Here is a 21,128-nt window from a genome sequence, read left to right on the forward strand (position 1 = left end):
TTTCAAGACTTAGAGGCAATGAACTCTTGTCCCCTAACTATCACAGAAGTGACAGTCACCAGCTGAATCACCAAAACCATATCCTGGCATACGCACATTTCTTCTGAGCTATTTCCCATTCAGTTGCTTCTCTTGGTACGTCTCCTTTGCTTCTTCAGAAAAAAAAAAAGGTCAGCAAGAGGTGCATGCTGGTAAATTGTAACTTATCATCAGACCTGTTAATGTGACACCGCTTTAGCCACAAAAAGGGGGGGAAAAGGGCTTCTTTTTTTTTTTTTTTTTTTTTGAGGTGAGGCACAAAAAATCAAAGATGAAAGTGAAGTAATTTAATTCCTTGTGGAATGAGATCTATGGGAAATTGAACCTAGATTAACATTTTCCTACTTCTGAGCCTTTGGTTCCTAAAATCAGAGTTTTTTCTTCTTATAACAATTTTTCAATATGTTAGAACAAAGAAAAAGTGAATCAAATATTACATATTGTTTAAACTGCCATTTGTTAGGCTTTTGGTTTGTGGAAAAGAAGACAAGTTAATAGCAACTAGAAAATTACAATCTACTACCACATATTTTTATTTTTTAATAAATCACTAGTTCTGAAATTGTTAAAATATTTGCATATTGAAATAACTGCTCCTTCTTACACATCAGTATTATTTTTTATTATAAAACCTAGGAATTAAAAGTTGTTTGTAAATTCCCTTTACAGTTCCCAGTTATTTTCTTATGCATCAGTTTCATTAGGGAACTAACCTCATACAAACTTAGACCAAACAATAACTCAATTTTTTTTTCCCCTACTAAAACAGTGTCTTAACTTTATCCTCACTGAACTGATGGCTCAATATCAACTTCATAGGATTTTTGCCTGGGGAATTTCTCTACCATTTTAACTGAAAAAACAGAAACTGTCAATTATGTTCCATACATGAAAGAGGACAGTTTATTCTACTGGTAAAAAGGCAATGTTGAGTTTTGCAACTACTGCATTAAAAGGGTATGGAAGTGAGTTTGGAAGGTTTCTTTACATGACCATTCAATTCCAAACCTTGCCACATAAAAATATTAATTAATAAGCACTTTCTAACAGAAATATCTCTTATTTAAATTGAGGGAGGAAAACATGCATTTCAGCAAAAGAGATGAATTTGTATTTTTATACCAATTCATAACTTCTCAGCAATTTAGCAGAAGGCTTTCTGGAATGACTGAATTGTAGCAAAGGAATCAAGTGGGCTTTTGGAGGATTGCTTCCTTTCCAGACCAAAACTGTCCTTTCTCTACTAGAGATATTACAGCTACTCTCAGCTTATTTCACTGCCAGAGCCCATGGGCTTACCTTATTAAAAGCCACATGCATGTCCTTGTTCTGGTAAAAGTAAATCAAAAAACAAATTGTACAAGCAAGGAGGAAACTGTGGGCTACCCTTATTTTTTCCTCTAAATAAGTAAAATACAACATGCTAAAAAATGTGGCATAAAGAAAAGCATCAATAAAAGAAAGACATCATCCTTCAGTTTGTAGCTCAGATGGAGACACCAAGAGGAAAAAGGGAATTCATTCACAAAGCTAGTGCTCCACAGGAATTGTACTGATGAAAATGTGACAACATCTTTGATGGGGAAGTCAGTTTGATGGGGAAGTCAGACAATTTGACCAGTCAGGCAGTAGACTTACTCCAGTAATCTGTACTTTATGCAATCAGTTAGAATTTGTCTTGAGGGGCCAAGCATGTATATATTTCAGCTCATTAGATGTTACACAATGCCATGCATAAAGTGTGCAGTACTGTGCAGCTCAAAAGGCACATGGGTTGAATTTCAAGAGGCAATTATTCAGTGGAAAAAAATGAGCATCTCTTTGTTCAATTAAAAACAGAGTTTAGCATGTATCACTAAGGACAACTAATTCCTATTTGTAGGTCCCTTTTAATGTTCACAGCTGGCAGGCAGTAAACATACATTTTCTTAAGGAGTTTCAGATAACTACTCATTCTAGTTCTTACAGTTTAGTTCATTTAAGTTTCTAGAATAACTATGGTCAAGTTTTATCATTAACATAATATCTTGTTAAACATACACAGATTGGACACAGCGCTGATGAGCAGGAACTCCCAAGAGACTTTTCCCAGGAAACATTTATTAATACATTACCTGAAACTTTGAAGTGTGCATTTGAAATTCGTTCTTTTTAACCTCTTTAAAAAGAGGTAAATTATTTAATTTAATTTATTATTTTTAACAACAAATTAATAAATTAAACAATGACAATGACCAAGGTCTGGTAAACAGAATTAGCTTCTAGCTGGATCTCCAAGACCATTCTCAAAGCAATCATTCTTTAAGCGAGTAGTTTATGAAAGCGTGTATGCAGCAGAAATTGTTCAAACAGAGGTGAAGCTTTTGTTTACTCAGGAAAAACAAACAGTGTTAGAACTAGCTAGAACTGTAAACATCTACAGAACTCTATCATACATGTTTTATTTCCTGTTTGACTATATCTGTATTCTGATAAGGCAAAACTAAGGCATTTCTCCCATTGGCAAACACACACAGGAGAACTGCTGAGTCACAAACAGCACAGACAGAAGCAAAAGCCATTCCAGTATTAATAATAATTGGTACACATTTTTAATGTGTATTCATACTGAAGCCTTAAATAACTAGGACATATTTCTAAGGTCATAGTCAAGCAAACCATACTTCTACAAATTCAGATGGATGAATCATGAAGCCCATGGAAGACAGATGTTGAGAGCCCAGCGCAAGATCTAATTATAATTCTCCACTCAAACTGTCATTGGAGGAGGGAGCAACAGTTGTGGTGATTTGTATTCAAAAACCAAAAAGCTCCAAATCACTTTATCTTTAGGTGCTACAGTACACTAATAACATTAGCAAAGATTACAAGATTTGGAATACACAAGGCCAGAGAAGCAGTGGTACTTCCTGAGGCGAGGCTTTTTATCTTGCTACCTGTTCTAGGTTTCAATGTCATACAACAGGGTCAATCTCCAGAACATTGATGTGCTAGAACAGGATAAATTATATTTTAGGCTCTGACCTTGCAAACAAGAGTCGGGAATCCTGAGTAAAGCCCAGAACAGTATGCTTAAAACTAATCTCCCTATTAACAAGGCCTACAGAGAAATAACAAATGCTCTGCATACTGGGACAGGGTTTTTAAGTAATTTTACAACAGCTTTGTGGAACATAAGAGGCTCCTACACTGACTTTTCATATGCCTTTGATTAAATAGTACACATAGGGAAGAGAAGAAGAGATAACCTTTCATTTCTCTTCTTGGAAAGGGAGTTCTAACAATGATTAACATCAATCACCGAAATACCAGAACGTAATAGGAAAAGAAAATCCAAAGAACATATTAGCTGTTAGCATTTGTAGCTGGTTTCTCCTCTTATGTTACAAATACATTAACATTTTAAGTTCTTACTTTGTTATATAAACAGAAATTTCAATCTTAGATGTTCCATTTGGGTTATATTAAATTGCAACAATCCATGGGGGTATAGAGCTACCCAGCTGCATCAGATGCTTAGTGACACAGCACTCCTAAAAATAAAAGCTAAGATTGTGGAAATATACATATTTTGAGATTTAGAGTGATGTCACAGCTACATGGCTCTAATCATCATTTTTTGAAGATCAGAATTTAGGACTTGAAAGCTTAAATCCCTACTTATTATCTGTTACGTAAAATACAAGCTAAAATAGTCTGTACCAGACAGTCCCAAATGGTCAGTGTGAATCTCAGGGGATTGGAGGCAAGGGGGGAGGTTTGGAGGAGAAAAAAAAAAAAAAAAGAGAGAGAGAGAGACAAGCAGTGAAAGAATAAGCATGGATTAGGAAATAACATGAATGGTATGGCAGTCTGATACTGAAATAACTACACATTTCCAAGCTTCACATTTTGTATTAATTTTTTATTTGGGCCGGGGGAAGACAGTACAAAAGGAAATAGAGTTGGCTTGTTTGGGTTGGGGGTTTTTTTCCCCAATATTTTTTTTCTTCCAACTCTCAGACAAGATTCAAAGAAGTGCTTTCAAAACTGAGAAAATTACTTCATGTGCATGGTATAAAATACCAGATACAGGAAAAGTATTAGAAAACAACCAAACTATGGGGTATTTTGGGTATTTTCTACCGTGGGTGTAGAAAAACGGCTCAAGACATTCATGAATCAAGTAATACTAGCCAGGCCCACTAGAAGCTGCTGGCAGCAGAAAACTCCTATACAGCATCTACACAAACACTCAAAAGCAGTAAGGGCAGCCTAACTCCACTGCTCTACCGGGCTTTAACTCTTCCTGGTGTGGAGATCAATTATCTATGTGTGCAGCAACAGGAGCAGGGAAAGGAGGTATAACATGAAAGGGAGGTCACACCTTGAAAAAATACATGAGGAAAATTGCATGAGACACACACATGGCAGAGATGGTTACTGTCTAAAATAAAAGCAAGTCAGGACAGAGCTACTGTATCATCCTGGTCTTACTGGGCTGTGTTTTAATAATGTCTGTACTTTGTTTCTGTACTTTTTTCTGTACTTCAGGTTCTGACACTTGGCAGAAAGGCTATCTGTATCTGCTGGACTGGCAAAACGTTGCTGCCCTTCTCAGTGTGACAGAATAAATACATTGTCTCCCATTTTGCCTGCCTTTCTCATTTCTACATCTTAGCTATACTATCCAGAACAGGAACCACATGCAGTCTGTTCTCTCCAGCACATAGCATGATAGAACAGTGGGCATGACAGGAAAAATACATTATCAAAAAATATATTTTATGTGATGACAATGGCTGTGCTGGAAATTTAAGCCATATGATGCCAAGGAATGTGTGTTAATTATATTACAAAGTTAAAGAAAAAAGGCAATGCAAACTTAGCGGAAAAAATAAATCTTAATTATTTTGTTATTGCTGTGCTTGCCAGAATCCCTAGCATCCCACATAAGAAATCAATTCTAAACTAATTTTGAGCGGAAACTTTCTTCTATAAATGCAAAATACTGCCCAATAAGCAAGAGGGGGAAAAAAAATCCAAATACTTTAAACCACAGGAATTCTTAGTGAAATGGATGAAAGGACAATTAATAAGCAACATGTTGAATTTTGTTTCTAATGTATTGATACACACACATAGCACAGCTACTTCATTTTAGATTCTGCAAGCCTCTCCTTTATTCTCAGTACACATTTAAAAAGAAAAATCATTAACATTAAAAAAGTGATCAGTCATACAAACTCTACTTTTAACCCTTTAATCTGTTTCCCAAGAAAAATTAGGAATGCTTTTCTTTACCACAGCGAAGTACTTCAGTGATTATGAATTCATCATATAACCAAGGACCAAAGCTAGAGGCAAAAGGGCTTTTTCCTTTAGTGTGCATGGGGAACACAAGCTATGCCGAAATGATTGGCCAGTTGTGCTCCAGATGCTGAGCTCACACTAACCTGCATCCACACAAAGAGCTGTTGTCCCACATTCTACTTTATATTTTTCACTGCTGAATGCACACATGCATAGGCACTTAACAGCAAAATGAACTGAAATAATACCAGGACAACACACTAAGGCTTTAGTGATTGTCAGCAGACACCTGCCTGATTCATCCCAGTCTCTTATATATAAAAAGCTTGCCTTAAGCCACTTTCAGAAAGTATCTTACATGCACAAAATAAACACTCCAGCAGTGATTTAAGCTAACCTGTTTGACTTTGAGAACTGCTAATCCACTTCAGTACAGCAGGTAGAAGAGCACAGCTGAGAAGTGACGCCACCCTAAACCACTATTTAGCTTGGTCTTGCCACACAAGACTTCATAAAGACACAGACTTGAGACTCACTATTTTAATCCACTACTACAATTTCCTTCTTGAGTAAGGTTAAATCTGTACATATAAAAGCATGCCAGAGTGCCTGACATAGGCATACAGAAAGCCTGCTGACATCATGTGGACTTGAAATTAACCTGATCACACTAAACTATAATGTTTGCAAAGGGTCACTTAGCAGCACAGCAACTTCATTAACAAAAAAGAACAATCAAAAGCAACTGCTCAACAGAATACAACCACCAACACTAAGATCGTTTGAGGCTGTGGAAGAGTAAAATGCATACAACTATTTCCTACAACCTGAAATACAGCAAGCATGCAGAGGTCTACCATATTTCAGTAGACACTATAGAAAAACTCACCTGTCTGTAGCTCCAGAGAACATTCTGTACCACTCTACCATCTTAATAACTAGGGTCAAGCGAAGGTGTTCTTTTATTTTTATATATATATATATATATACACACACACACATATACACACACACACACACTTAGCTTTTAAGTAACACCAAAAAAACCCTGTAGATATTTAAGTGAGGCACATTTATTCAAATTGATGTAACTCTTTGAGATGTCTTTCACGAAAGAGTTCTTTTTCTCCCCACAGACTTCCGCCTTCAGAAAACAGACATTCACTCTAGATTATTTAAACTTGGAAAAATGCAAGTGTTTTCTTTGAAAAAAATATCTATTGTTACAGCAAAAACTTGGGTTTCCTTTCAAGCAAGATCATATGATTACACGTTTATATTTTACTTTCCGCAGGAATTTACACACCCCCCATTTGCATCCTGTTATTCATTTAGCGTTTCCCTTCACTTCAGCATGCTGCGTTAATAAAGTGGAGCCTTGGCTCAGCCTGGGCACTCAAGGTGACAATCAGTGCTCCCTCTTGCATTTGTCAGATTTATTCTACAGGGTTTTCCACAGCCATTCTGAGAAGCACAGCACAGACAGAGCATGAAAAGCAAACCTAGGGCTTTTCGGGGCTTTTTTGCTGATTCTGTTCTTTGAGGTACCAATTTTTCTTTTGGAAGGTGAATTTTACTGAAATAAATTCCATGTCATTTAAGACAACTAAAATAGTATAAAGACCTAATTTTCACTCTTCTGTCTGTACCAACAAATTGGTCACTTTTTTTTTATCCTCACGGAAGTCACCAATGTTAGTCTTTAAATAAGTTCAGCTGGAGACTGATACCGACCTGATTTGTAGTCCTACAACACAAAGACCTGAAAAGAAGTAGCAAAAAGACTTTTTCTGCTAATAAAACCCTGTAAGACAGACTCTACTGAAGGCATCAATTCTTTTTTTTCCCTGTAGACAAATCATAGCCTTAAACTAAATCATAGCCTTAAGCTTTATTCCAGGATGTTCAAGTACAAACTGGGGGGAAGAGGCAGGAAGAACAAAAATCAAGCAGTCCCATTGCACAAGAAATTGAGATGAGAAATTAAGATTTACTATTATCACTCCATCCCAAGTAAGACAAAAACTTGCAATCTTGGAATTATTTCAGAAAACATCATTAAAGCAACCACAACTAAACACTTTTCATTGAGACACGAACTTCAAATCACTAAGAAAACACAGACAAGTAAAATAATTTCTTTTACAGCAGTCTACCTGAGATAACCTCTTGAAAAGATTTTCATGAAACTGAGGTGCCAAGAGAACTCTCATTTGATGGCACAAAATATTTGCATTTGATAAAAGCACCGTTAGAAATATTTGGCCAGGTCTAGCTTTAGAGCTTAGACTTCATACTAAGAATTCTCCTGAACAAGAACAGAAATCAAGACACTTGGATATATTTTTCAAGCAATAAAACCAAATATAAATTCATAAGCACTAATGAACTGAAGCCAGTTGACACAATAAATGAAAACAAACATTCTGTATTCCTGCAGGAAAATGTGGAACTTTTTCAGACAGGTTTCTTGAATCCTTTCATCCATGTTATGGAGTCTGAGACAAACTGATGAGGACAGAGGTAATTTTAATGTCAAAGAAAGTTTAAGACAACTTCAAATTTAATATCAACTTCAATGCAATCAAGATTCTTTAGCTACAGCTGATGAATAAGATTTCATCTTCAATATAACAACTGTAAAATCTCAGTGACTGGTAAAAGAAAAGGACAATCAATTAAAAGGAAAGGACAATCAATTAAATACAAGCTCCTTGCTTTACTCCTGCAATGAATAGGATCAGACTACTCCTGCCTTTCAAGAAACTGGCACAAATCCGAGCAGCGCATCCCATCCTACAGAGCAGCTCAGGTAGTGAAGGAGACAGAGGGACAGGACTCCTTGGCCAGCTCAAAGGTGACCAAGGACACACACTTCTGACCCCACAACTACTCTTAGTGCTGCTGTATTACCCTGGCCAGGACTGGGGTCAGTGCACACCTGCCCACATAACCGGAGAACCTCAGCTGTCGTTTTAATGCCTCATGTCCTGCATTAATCAGGGCTTGGACACAGGAAAGATTTTGTCTCTATTCTTTACAAGTCACCTTTGAAATATACTGTAGGAAGGGGCACTATCAATTATTTTATATCAAAGCAAAGTCATTTTTGATGGATCATTAAGCAAAATACAGAAATACAGCTGGATGGGAAGTCCTATGACATATTTTGAAACAGTAATAGTTTTACTAAGGCAATTTTCAGAGGGGGAAAAGAGAAATCTCTTGGGCATCTTTGACAGTCTGATGAAAGGGATTGGAGGACTCATTAAGGGCAATATTACTTCCAAATGCAAAGCTTTGAATGACTGGTGACCTAAGTGAAATATAAGTAGTTGCATTTGGTTTCAAGAAAGTGGAAAGCTTACTTTACACAGTTACATTGTATATACTCATGCAACTGGCAGTTCCATTAAAAAGCAGATAAATTTAACAGTTTTAAGTACTTAAACAGCTGAAATCAACACACAGTATAAACTGAATTTTACAAGCAGTTCAAACCCAAATAAATTCCCAATGCTTACCATCAAAAAAACTTTTTGCTCTCAGGTAACTGACGCTAAGCCTAAGCACAGACAGCTTATCCAACTTGGCGATCACATCCTGAGGGAAGGGCAGCAGGCTCGCCAGGCGGTCCAGCTCCGCATTCAGGCGGTCCCTGTGTCTCTTGGAGGGATTGGATTTGACTCCTTCAGCTGGGGACGGCTTTACACTGCGGCAGAAAAACAAACACAACGTAAAGGCCAGCTCCTTTCCAAAATGAAGGCAAATATTTGCTGTGCCTAATGTTACATATTGTCTCAAGTTTAAAGACGACTTGAAATTTAATATCAACTTAATTGCAATCAAGATTCTTTAGCTACAGCTGATCAATAAGAGTTCATCTTCAATATTATAACTGTAACAACCAAAATGTTTTCCCAAGTGACTTTGTTTACCATTGGAAAAAAAAAAAAAACCTAAAAAGGCCTAATCTCCCCTCTAACACATAGATTGTTAAATGAAGCAGTTTGAGCTACAATGTCTACTTGGACTTCTGAATGAACATTAGAAACCTTTAAGATTCAGCAATTTTTATAAAAATCTTCCTATGTTTTCAGTCAAATATCACTTGAGTTCTTCCAAATGTTGGTATTCCAAGTATAGCGATAACTTTCATGAATATTTGTGTACAAACAAATTTGATGGTACACTTTTTCACTTCAATAACAATTTCTCATGGATGACCTTAATTTTTATCAGTTTGGAACAGGCTAGTATTAATTGAATATAACAAACATTTTAGTAACTTCCTAGTCATTCAAAACTATACTGAAAACCATGGGATATAGCTCAGGCAGCATGTAAAATTCTTGCAGGAATCACTGGGAGCTCATCCCTTAAGTCATCCGGCAGTTGAAGGCACTTCATTTGAGTTCAGCACAGCAAAAGCATGCCTTTGTACAGTACAAAGGACAATTTTAAAATCTTTGTGTTATGAATTACATAATGAAGTTTTTTGTAATCTTGCTATTTTCCATTCATATCCACCCTGAGCTCCAGTTCCAGATACTTGGATACTCACCCCTTCCCACATACACAGAAGTCTGGGGAGAGGTTTAAAGCCCTACTCATTTAAATTACAACTAGTCATTACAAGCCAATACTGAAACCAAATAATTTATCTGCCTAAGCCATAGTACATTTTATGTTCTTTATTAAACAGTCTTCTAATTAAAGAGTGAGTCATTGTCACTTTTCCAGTACTGCAGTTCTACGTGAGATCCACAGCAGTTATCAATTTGTGCTGCTCTCACAGAAATGTTGGTCCTGCAAGATGCATCACTCAAAAATACTGAGCAGAAAGACATTCAGCAGCTAATTTTTTCAGTATTTCATTTAATCTGCTCCCAACTGTCATCCTTATATCAATTACATGATGAACAATTGCAAAAGCTCCAATAGTTATTTTTGCCACTGTTTGAGGTAAACCATACAGAAAAGTGATTTCATCTTGTATTTTCAGTCAAATGAGTACTGATAGGTTTTACTTTATGTTTCAATTACACCTCTTGTTAGTTTAAATCCAAGCCCTTCTTTTTACAGCCATTGCTTATTCAATTGTCATTTATCAAAAACTGGCTGCCTGCTCCCCAGCACTACAGCTGCCCTTTTCCACTTTAAAGGAGACTTATGTGAAGCCTGGAAATGCAAAGACGCCATAATGCAAAATGTTGATAACAGACAGAAATAAAATGTATCAGCAGAAATTACTTCCCAGATGGATAAAGTTAAACTTGCTGCAGAATAAATATTGTAAATTAGTAGTGCTTTAGCCTAAAAACATTTGAAAAGCGGGCAAAACAATTGAATCAAGAATTAGGAAAATTCTTTCTTGTTAACAAACCATCACCAATGTCAATGGATGACTAACTACTTGGTTAGATGGGTGCTTCAGTCACAAATCATGACTTTGACACCAGCAGTTCACCATATTCCCAAGTGAACATTAAATAATTTAGCAAGGTTTTCTTCATATTCTCTTATGCTGGTAGAAAATTAATTTGTACAAACCATATAATTAGCAAAACTTACAAATAGCCCTAAAGAAAAAATAGTTAATCATTAAACATTAGCAGCAATATTAAAGGGTACTTCTTAAATATTTTTATGTATTAGACTGTTTCTAAATGTAGAAACAAAATAATGAATTTCAAACACTGAGCATCTAACAGTTGTATAAGAACCAGTGAACAGCAAACTACTATCAAATCAAAGGGGTCGGCTTCTGAAAAGCAGAGGACCTCATAGAAACCATTTAAGACATGCAAACTTTACAAAATACATAAGCACTAAGTAACAGGCTTTTCTATCTTAACAACAGTCCCCTGCTTTGCTTTAAACTTGCAAATTGACCAAGTAGCTAAAAACTATATTCAACTTGCAGTCATCTCATCAGATTGTCAGTCAGATGTGATTGTTTTTCTACTTTACATTTACTTTCTAAAGATTTCTTTTACTTTTACCTAGCTCAAAGCATTTCTGAATACTTAGTTACCAGTATTTGCATCATAAATTTTTCCATATTTTTCCCCCAAATCAAACACCAATTATCCCTAATTTTCCCCTTTGTCACACAACTAAAATTTATAATATAAAAATGGATCCTTCAGTGATGAAGGGAATGAAGGCAGAAATGCCACAGGCATAAGCAGCAACTTAACCATTTTCCATCCATTTATATAATGCTAAAGACAGCTCAGATTCAATGCAGAAAATGGTCTTCAAAGCAAATTATGAGCTATGTCAAGATTAAATCCATGCATGTGTTTTATTTAAAATAAAAAAGAAAAAAAAAAGACTAAATGAAGGAATGTATTTAAGCTGATCTGACCATTCTTAATCTTCTACCTTTCATAGGAAATCTGAATTCTCTAATCAAAGGCCAGAGGTCTCTGTACACTCAGTGCCTCTGACTTATCTGCAACCCTTGTCACCCAAGAGCTGCAAGACAAGCAAGAACACTTAATTTTTTGAATTTACAATTTTAAAGGATTTCCATCACAACACCAGCTGACTGCTGTTTTCACAGGTCTGCCACAGCATACTTAATCAGAAGTTTTCACTACACATGCTCATCACATGCACCTTCATAGGCATAAACCCCAAATGTTTAAAACGAGCACAATTACCTAAGTCTTAATTATTATCAAAAGGCCAAATTTAGTTCCAATATTTACATGCTCCTTTGTATTACTTTAAAGGGAAAATTTAGTAGTTTCTGAGAAAATGTGAAGAGGGAACAAGTTTATTTTGTTCATAACAACATAAAACACTGGGGGGAAAAAAGTAGAAAACCCAACAGCAAAGCACTGAAAAACATGAGACCTTAGCAACAAGACTGAAGTGTGAAATAAATCAGAGAATAAATGAATGTACAAAAAGAACACTACAGAAAGAGACATGTTTTAAAAAAAACCTAACTTGTTAAAAACCCCTAATTATTAGTTCATCAGAACCATCTTATTCCTTAAGAAAAAAGGATATAAGGAAAAACATACAAGACACCTAACTAGTAGATTTCATCTTCTCATCTTTGAATATTTTTCATCTCATATTTAATAGTACATGCAATAACATATCTTTTTCTTATGCACAGGTTTTCACTCAGTGGAGACCAGGTATATAAAATCAGCTATGACACTAAGCAAGTAATAGAATCCTAAAAAATATATCTTTATTTACTTTAGCAACTAAAAAAATACTTCAAAGCTTTTACTCTTATTTCCCACTCTGAACTTACGACTACTGAAAATTCAGCTGACAATTTCTTTGAAAACAACAGAAAAGAATTACAGACTATCAACCTCTTAAACTTATTGTCAACAAATCTTAAAAGGGCAGAGACCCTTTCCAGTGGCTCTTTCAGCAGAGACTGAAACCAGTCAGGATTCAAACTGCTAAAGGGATAAAGTTGTTTTAATTTTTTAAAATTAAAAAATAGTTAATCAGTGACATGCTACTCATCTGATGCTGGGCTACTATTTGTCATCCAGTAGCAAATAGTTCAGGTTGGTTTGGTGCATTAAGGATTTAACCAGAGTGATAGAAACCTCCAGAACACTGATCAAGGATGAAAGTCTGACACTCAGTTTTAACATATGTCACAACTTTCTAAGATAACAAGCCAGCATTTATTGGAAAAAAAGAAACAAACAAAAAAAAAAAGTTCCTGTCTACTAACCATGTTACTTATATATGTATACCTCCATTTGATGCAGATTCTCTTTTAAAAACTATTATTTTGCAAGAAACATTAACCAAAACCAAGCAATCAAAACAAAAAACAACAAACCTTAAAACAAGTGACTTTTAACAGTAAAGTCACTCAAAACAGTGATTTTACTACATGCAACATACAGTTACCCCAAGACTGACAAATATATATATAAGACGTTTATTCTACGTAAGACAACAGTCTTACTCTCTCCATTTCAAGTAAGAGGTGCAGATTGCTTTGTGACAGATACTTCTTTACACAAAGGAATATTTCAATGGTTATTTTTCTTTTCTGATGAACTTCCTTTTTGAAAGCTTATTCTGGCACTTTTTGTTTGTTTGCCTTGAATGGACACATAAATAGTTGAAATGTTTTTAATTAAAATGTGTGCTCTGCTTTCTAATACTACTAGGACTACTCATTACTAAAGATCAATCAGCCAAAACTCTGGAGTACTTAATGTCACAAACACATTTAAGATAGCAAAGAAGAAAACCCTATCATAATTTTTTTAATTTGATCTACTAGATAAACAAATCATTAGGCTTTTTGCCTCTGCATAGCATGAAACATTTAGAACTCCCCACCCAATTCCTTGTCTATTACATTCATCCAGTTATACAAAACAATTCTTATCCAAACACTGAAAAAAAGAAAAACAAACCAAATCAGAGCTAGTAGGCAGAAAGACATAAAAACTGCAAGCTGGAGCTGTACTTACATAACACCTTTCATCTCTCGTTACAATCTATCTGCAGTAAACCCCACTTCCATAAAACTTGCCTTTTTTTCCCTCCAACTACAATGCCACTATATTAGTTCACTTATAATCACTAGACAAAAGAAATGGAAGACTTGGAAAAAAAGACAAAAACAGAAAGCAGGGGCCACGCATTGCTCCCCAAGCCTCAGTGGGGAGTGGAACATCCCCCAGCCCTGCTGCCACCAGGGGGACTCACAGGGTTTAAACCTTAAAGAGGGAGGAAATTGAAAGACTCCAAGGTATTGAGAAAGTGATTTCTGTAGCATATCACAAGCAATTGCAGTGCACGTGTTTCGCATCTTTTTCTTCTCTCCCCTTACATGACAAGATAACAAGATGAATTGCAGGAACAACTGCCTATTATGTTCCCCCACAAATGTTTTTCTTTTTCAGCTGCACTAGTGTAATTCCCAATTGACTCAAAAAAAGCACATTTCAACACTCGGCACAGTCAGACAACAGCCTGTGATTCCTTCTCAGATTCAGCTCTCTGCAGGGAATATAGTAGAAACTGGGAGTTGTAAGGAGGAAGTCTCTTAAATTGCTATAGAGTTATGACCATGGCTTTCATGAGTTATTTGTACCTGAAACAAGAAGTATTTCTTCTGTTTAATTTTTTTCCCATGGCAACTAAGTCATTATATTTAGACCTTATTCCATTTCTATAAGCCATCTACACATCTTACTATTTATTATGCTCCATAAAGAGGTACATATATGACTAATAAACTAAATTAGACCTATCAGCAGATATAATCTCTTCTACAAAAGATACTAGTCCTGGTTATATATCACCTCCACCTTTTTCTGTTCTTTTTCTTTTCTGAATAACTGAATTCTACTGAGGGAGGAAAAATTGAATTCAAACAGATTAAAATAACAGTAGTGCCAAACCTTTATTAGCCAGCATCAAGTACATCTTTCCTGTCTCCTGCAATCAGTTAAAAAGTTTTATTGCCTGTCTCACTTTCTTTTGGCCTAAAGGTGTGGTCTGCATGTAGTTATATGAGAAATCAGAGCCCTCTGACCCACTAGCAACATTCTCCAAGACTGGCCCAACAGAAGCAGCAACCAAAGAGCATAAGGTATTTTCAGAAGAAAAAAACCCACATGAACATGATAAATGTGTAAAAGCAAGATAAATGTCTTACATAAAAATAATTTCCAGTAACCCAAGCAAGGTGGGTTAATAATTAGCCTCCATTTCAATTACAGGTGAACAAACTGTTTCAATATGAATGTGTTTATTTTGAGAATAAACTTCTTCCTCTGATCCTAAGGCCAATAGATAAATAGTTCCCATTAGTAATAAAGCTTCAAGTTCAACTAATCACAGCAGTTCAACCAACTTACATAACAAGAAGATACAGGGAAAAGGATTACTTACATAGACACCACAGTAAGGTAAAACAAAAAGGTTTCACATCCTCCATCCAAGGCTAACCAAAATATAATAATCAGGAGATCTTACCAGCAAGGCAGAACACCTCACTTTTCACAATCAGAACCATTTGCCTTTAGATATTAGTAGGCTACAAATGCCACCAGTACATTTCATTTCCTCATGAACAAACACTAATTTCATTCTTAAAAATCCAAAATCACAGTGTGAATTTAATTAGGTACCTCTACATTTCTTATTTGGAAATGAATACTCAAAGAAGTAGGCACTGGTCTTTTCATAATTAATGCATTTTCTAGCAGGGGAATTATATATATATATCCACATATATGTATATACCCATAGATACACATACACACATTTTTTTACTTTTTTCCTAATTTGTGAAGTAAAAACCCAAGCTATGTACATGCATTCATTCTAACAACTCCAACCATAAAGAAGCAAGCACTCAAGCTAATTCCCTTTACCCTGAGACCAAGTTGTCTGCTGTGAATCTAAAAACATATCATTCACAATACGATTTTATCAAATATTTTCCATTCTCTCTTTCTACACTTTTGTAGCCCTTGTAGTTATTTTACATCTACAGAAGTAGCCCACAGAAATGCACTTGGATTTTTTGAGCATTGCTTATTTTTCTATCAACTCAGTAGTTTACCTTTGCTACTTTTTATGACCTAGAGATTCTTGACTTTCAGTTGAAAGTGCAAGTTAAGCATCTCTTCGAGCCTAAAAATTCCCCTCTCACGAGAGCAATGTTTTAGTGAAGCATATAAAACCTAGGATGCAAACCTAAAGCAGGTGCAGCAAACAAAATTACTCCGGCACTAAACTGTTCCCATAGTTTGAAAACTAAAAATTAATACACAAAAAGCCACTATATCGCCAGTTTGCCTTTTCTTTTTCTTTCCTCTTCCGAATGGTCTACAGCACTTGGGTTTCTTTGACTCTGCACAAATAAACGCATCCCATGCGGTACCGGAGGATTCAAGAGGAGGGTTCAAGCAGGGGTTCAGCCCTCCCAGACAGGCCCTAAGCAGTGGGAACCGGCCAAGCCTTTCCCGACTCCGACCCCGCGCTCCCCACAGAGACACCTGAGCGGGCCGGCGGCCGCGGGGTGCGGAGCGGTGCGGGAGCGCGGGGAGAGCGCGGCCCCGGCCCACGGCACCCACCCCGGCGGGGCGAGCGCAGCCACCGCGCGGAGCCGTCACCTCAGATGCCTCCCAATCTAGGTCAGCCGGCTGCGCCGCGCTGCCGGCACCGCTCCCTCCTTCCACCGCCCCGACCCTCGGTGCCCCGACCCTCCCTTCTTCTTTTTTATCGCGGTGGGGGGAAAAAAAGCCCTGAAAGCAATAAGAGTCTGGCCGGCACCCCGAAGCAGCTGCTGCAGTCCCGGCCGGCGCCCCCACGCCGCCCCCGCCGGGCCCCCGCGGCGCGGTGCGGGGCAGGACGGCGCGCCCCCGGGGAGCCCGGCGCTCGCTCCCCCCTCCTCGCCTCGCCCCTCGCCCGCCCGCGGGGCCGCTTACATTTTCTGTACAGGTTTCCGCCTCTTGCGACTGGCGTAAGTGACATTGGGGTTCATCCTGCCGCGGCTCTAGCGCCCCGCGCCGCGGGCGCAGCCGGCCGGGGGCCGCCGCCCCTCCTGACCCCGGCTGCCGGGAGCGAGCGAGCCCCACCGGCGCCGCAGTCCTGGCCTCGCTCCGCCCGCGGGCCCCGGTCCTGCTGCCCGCGGCCGTCCGGAGCTCGCTCGCTCGCTGTGGCGGTGGCGCCTTCCCCGGGCGGGCGAGGACGGGAGGCGGAGGCGCTGCGGGGCGGGTTCCCAGGTGATCGGCGGCGGCTACACCCACTCGCCGCCCCCGGAGGGCACAGGTATGGGGGCGGTCGGGGCTTTCCAGCGCCGCTCGCGCCGCGTCTCCCCACCGAGGCGACGCCGTCTCCCCGTCGGCTCCTCTGCGGCGGTGGGAGGGTGCGCGGCGGGCTCTGCACCCCGGCGCGGCCGCCGTCTGCTGGCCGAGCGCCTGTCAGAGCGCGCGGAGCCGGGACCGCCCCGCACCGCCCGGCCCGGCCCCGCGCCCGCTCCCGGCCGGGTCCCGCCCCGCCCGGCTGACAGCCGCCACCGCCCCCTCGCCGGGGAGGCCCCTCGCGGCGGCGGCGGGCGGAGGAGCAGGGGCGGCCGCGCCGCCATGTTGGGAAGGTCACGCGAGGAGAGGGAGGACCGGCGCGGCGGCGGGGGGAGCGCGGCGGGAGCGCTCCGGGGAGGGCACGGGGATGGGAGACGGAAAAACGCCGAGCCGCTGGTGGCCGGGGAGCGATGCGAGCGGGGCTCCCGCGACCTGTGAGAAGGAAGGTCGTCTCCGAGCGCTCATGTAGCCCCGATAACAGAAAATAATCGAGGGGGAAAAAGAAATCACAGCGTTAAGGTTGAAAGACAAATGACACCATCTCAGTGGCACTGTGATGTCCGTGTCTGTCACTCTACCTGCCCCGTTCCCCGCCTCTTCCCGCCTCCGCCGGACTGACACCATCACAGCCGCAGGTCGCCCCAGCAGAGAAGCCCAGAATAACAGGCGACCGCCCAAAATAGGGGGTTACTGGGGGAGAAGCGGAAAGGCACCGGGCTCCACCGAGGGCAAGGACAGCAGGACACCTGGGGACAGAACGGGAATCACTGGGGGCAAGGTTGTCGCTCGCCAAGCACCGGGAGGACGGGCGGGTCTCACTCAGTGACCGAGGACACGGCTCATGTCCCATTAGGTGACGAATCTCTGATACATTACGCTGATATTTTCGGCTAAACATTAGCTTCAAATAAAAGGAGCTGCATGGGAAAGTTACTGCCAAATTGCTGACGAGTAAAACCGTCCAAGGAGACCCCGGTGCCGGTCTGACCCGCCGTCGCTTCCCCTGCCCGTCCTCTCCCTCCGGTCCCTTTCGCCACCGCTGCCGCAAGCAACAGAGCTCTTCCCTCCCCTGGAATAACCGCAATAAATTTTGTCTCAGGGCTAAACTTGAGAGCCCCGGTGTCGCCCTGTGTAAACACAGGTTGTTCGCGGTCACGGCTGAGACGAGGGTCGGGAAGAGCACCCTTTTCTCCCTTGGAGAGGCACCCGCGCCCCATGGGGACGGCCCTGCCCCGCCGGAGCGCGACGGCAGCCGCCGGCTCGGTCCCGGTCCCGGCCCCGCGGCGCGGTCCCCGCAGCCACCGCTCCCACTGGCGGGAGGCCGAGGCAGTGTCCGTGGTGCTGCTCCGGCTGTCCGTCCGCAGGGGCCGGCCGGGCTGTCGGCATCGCACCCGCGGCGGGGAGCTCGCCCCTTCCTCCGCCGCTTACACGGAGAGGAGCCCCGCTTACACGGTGTTTCTGCTCCGCTCTGCCGGCGGAGGAGATAGCGGTGGTCCCGGTGTTACCGTTCGGTAAAAACCTGGGGCAGAGCGCGGCGCCCTCCCCGCGGCCCAGCGGCTTCCCCGGGGCGGTGCTTTCGGTCCCGCGGCTCCCTTCGGGCCGGGCCGGGCCGTGCCCCGCCGGGTCCCTCCGCGGGCGCTGGCGGCGGGCATTAGGCGCACTTGGTTATCAGCTTAATCGCTCGGGTTTCGCTCCCTGCCAGGAGCAAAGTACACTGAAGCCACAGTAGGCAGATAAAATTAATTTGACTAAACCTTAACGATGCTAGTGGTCTTGTCAGATGCCAGGGATTTGTCAAATTATGTTTTGAAAAAATTAGTCTTCAGAATACATCTCTGAAAAAATACAGAAAGAGGACCTTATGCCTTATGAGGTCAATGCCTTGCAGTCGCAGTCCACCCAACTTGCTGACCTAACATTTTTGCAGAGGATGCTAACTTTTTGGTAGCTTCATTCCTCTGTCCCTTTCTTATTCACTCTCATCTCTCTTCATAAGATCATACCAGCATCCTAGGAAAAAACAAGTGGATAATACTGTATGTGTCTTTCTTCCTTCTCTTTCCCAGCCCCTTTCTTCTTTTGATTTTAGATCTGAAACTGGAATGCACTGAAAATTCATGTGCATTCTTCATTCCAAACATATCCACCTATGGAAGCACTCAGTTTCTTCCAGCCCAAGCTTCCCAGTGCTCTTTTCAGCCTGAGCCTCTTCCTATTCACTGGTTTTTGTCAACACAAGTGGGCTGTGATCAATCCATACAACATAAATTGCTGCTCTGCTTTCATTCTTCTTTTCCCTCACATTATCTTTGTGTTGAATGGTTACAGTCATTGTTCATGGCTCCTCTTCTTCTAATTTTTAATTTAATTGCTTCCAGTCTTTTATTTATTCACTTTGAGATTGAACAAAGATTTCTTATTCTCCACTGGCATCAAGATCACAATGCTTTCTTGATCTCTTGTGCCACCTAGACGCTCATGAGAGACACTCATGCTGTCTCATGTGCTACCTCCAAATCTGCTGGGCAATACAAGAAGAAGGAAATAGCCTCCCATGATGGACTGTATCTCCCAATTCCCTTCTGAGGCCATGGGAATTGCATAGCACTAGTGAGGTACTGTGGTTACTCTTAGCTCCCGAATTTGGAAATAGAGTAAGGTAAATTCACGCTGCTAGGCAGAAGTTGCATCGTCTGTACATGGGCATGCCAATCCACTGCCCATTGTTGCAAATCCTCTCCGATGGAGGAGACACCTTTTAACAGCAAATATGAGATTTCAGATGTTCAGCACACAGAGAATTGCAGAATGCATGGAGAATGTCCTTATATGTCACTGGGGCCTTTTAGGCATTTAACTAAAAAAATCTAAAATTTACCCACAACTTTTGCAAATCAGTTCTCATCTGATATTCTTAATGTCTCTTTGCTTAATGCACTGTCTCAGTATTTTCTTTTCTATTTGATAATTTGGATACAGTAGAGGTGTTGACTCATTTTGAGTGTAAAACAAGAAAAACTATACAACTGTGATTCAGCAGTCTTAGAACCTCCTTTAGAGTGTATTATTTTTGTTGGACTTTTTGTTATTTTTCTTTTTGAACTTGTATTTTGTCATGTTTAACAGCAGGTTTGGTCTTGCAGAGGATGACTGTGGTTAATGTCATGGTTAAAAGGTTTAAAAGGTTTAGTTAAAGGTTTAGTTCCTATGGAGATCACATTCATGCATATAGTACTCTTGTCTCTTCTCATTTTATCCTTAGGCTACTGCTAAAGGTGTAGTATCTCACTGTCTTTAAGTATTTTACTAGTTCTAAACCAAGGAACAAATCTTCCCAGAATAAATTCTCTCAAACCACTAGCAATCACTTCCCATACTCAAAGCTAGCATTTTTGCCCTTATAGATATGACTTGTGATGCCAACCAATGATGAGATTTTTAAGAGAAATTTGTTTGTGCATGTAGTGAGCTGTGCCTTTCCCCATCCCCAGTATGTGTGAGGTCCAGTATCCAGTATGCCTTGCAGTTATCATCCTCTGAAACTTCCAGAGCTCTCACTTGTCAGCAGTCACACCTGTTGCCCTAGCTCCAAAATAAACTCTATCGTTTTGTTCTACACAGTTCCATATTCTGCCCCATTTCTGCATCTCCTGTCCTGAACAGTTCCCTCCTAAGCTCAGTCTCCTGGCCCTTCATTCATTTCATAGAGTAGAGGCTATTTGGAAGAGAGGACTTTTACTAAACAGACAGAAATTCCTGAGTGAGCTGGAGATTCACAGGGTCACTATGAGACCAAAAAAATCTTGTCATTTGGGAGGAATTTATAAGAACTATAAACACTGCTTGTTATCTTAGGGTCATCTCTGACTCATTTCTAGCTTTTACCCTACTCTTTCTGTCCGTGGCCAAAATTTCACTTCCGTCAGCTTAATTCTGTGTGCTGACTTGTTCTAGCTGTTTGCAGTGCAC

At 40.5% G+C, this 21,128-nt stretch overlaps 1 protein-coding gene across 1 annotated transcript in view; it reads right to left on the reverse strand.

Annotated features, from left to right (window-relative positions):
* The window catches only part of AHR (aryl hydrocarbon receptor), a 61,453-nt gene extending 44,286 nt beyond the window's left edge, over window positions 1–17,167 (reverse strand). The window contains exons 1-2 of the mRNA XM_084202751.1: window positions 16,785–17,167; window positions 8,856–9,043 (exon numbers count right to left, since the gene is read on the reverse strand). Of these exons, the coding sequence (XP_084058877.1) occupies window positions 8,856–9,043; window positions 16,785–16,840 (244 nt within the window). The 5' untranslated portion in view covers window positions 16,841–17,167. The remainder of the gene's footprint in view (window positions 1–8,855; window positions 9,044–16,784) is intronic.
* Window positions 17,168–21,128: the final 3,961 nt, after the last annotated feature.

This window comes from Fringilla coelebs, assembly GCF_963513975.1.
Source record: "Fringilla coelebs genome assembly, chromosome: 1".
Lineage (NCBI taxonomy): Eukaryota > Metazoa > Chordata > Aves > Passeriformes > Fringillidae > Fringilla > Fringilla coelebs.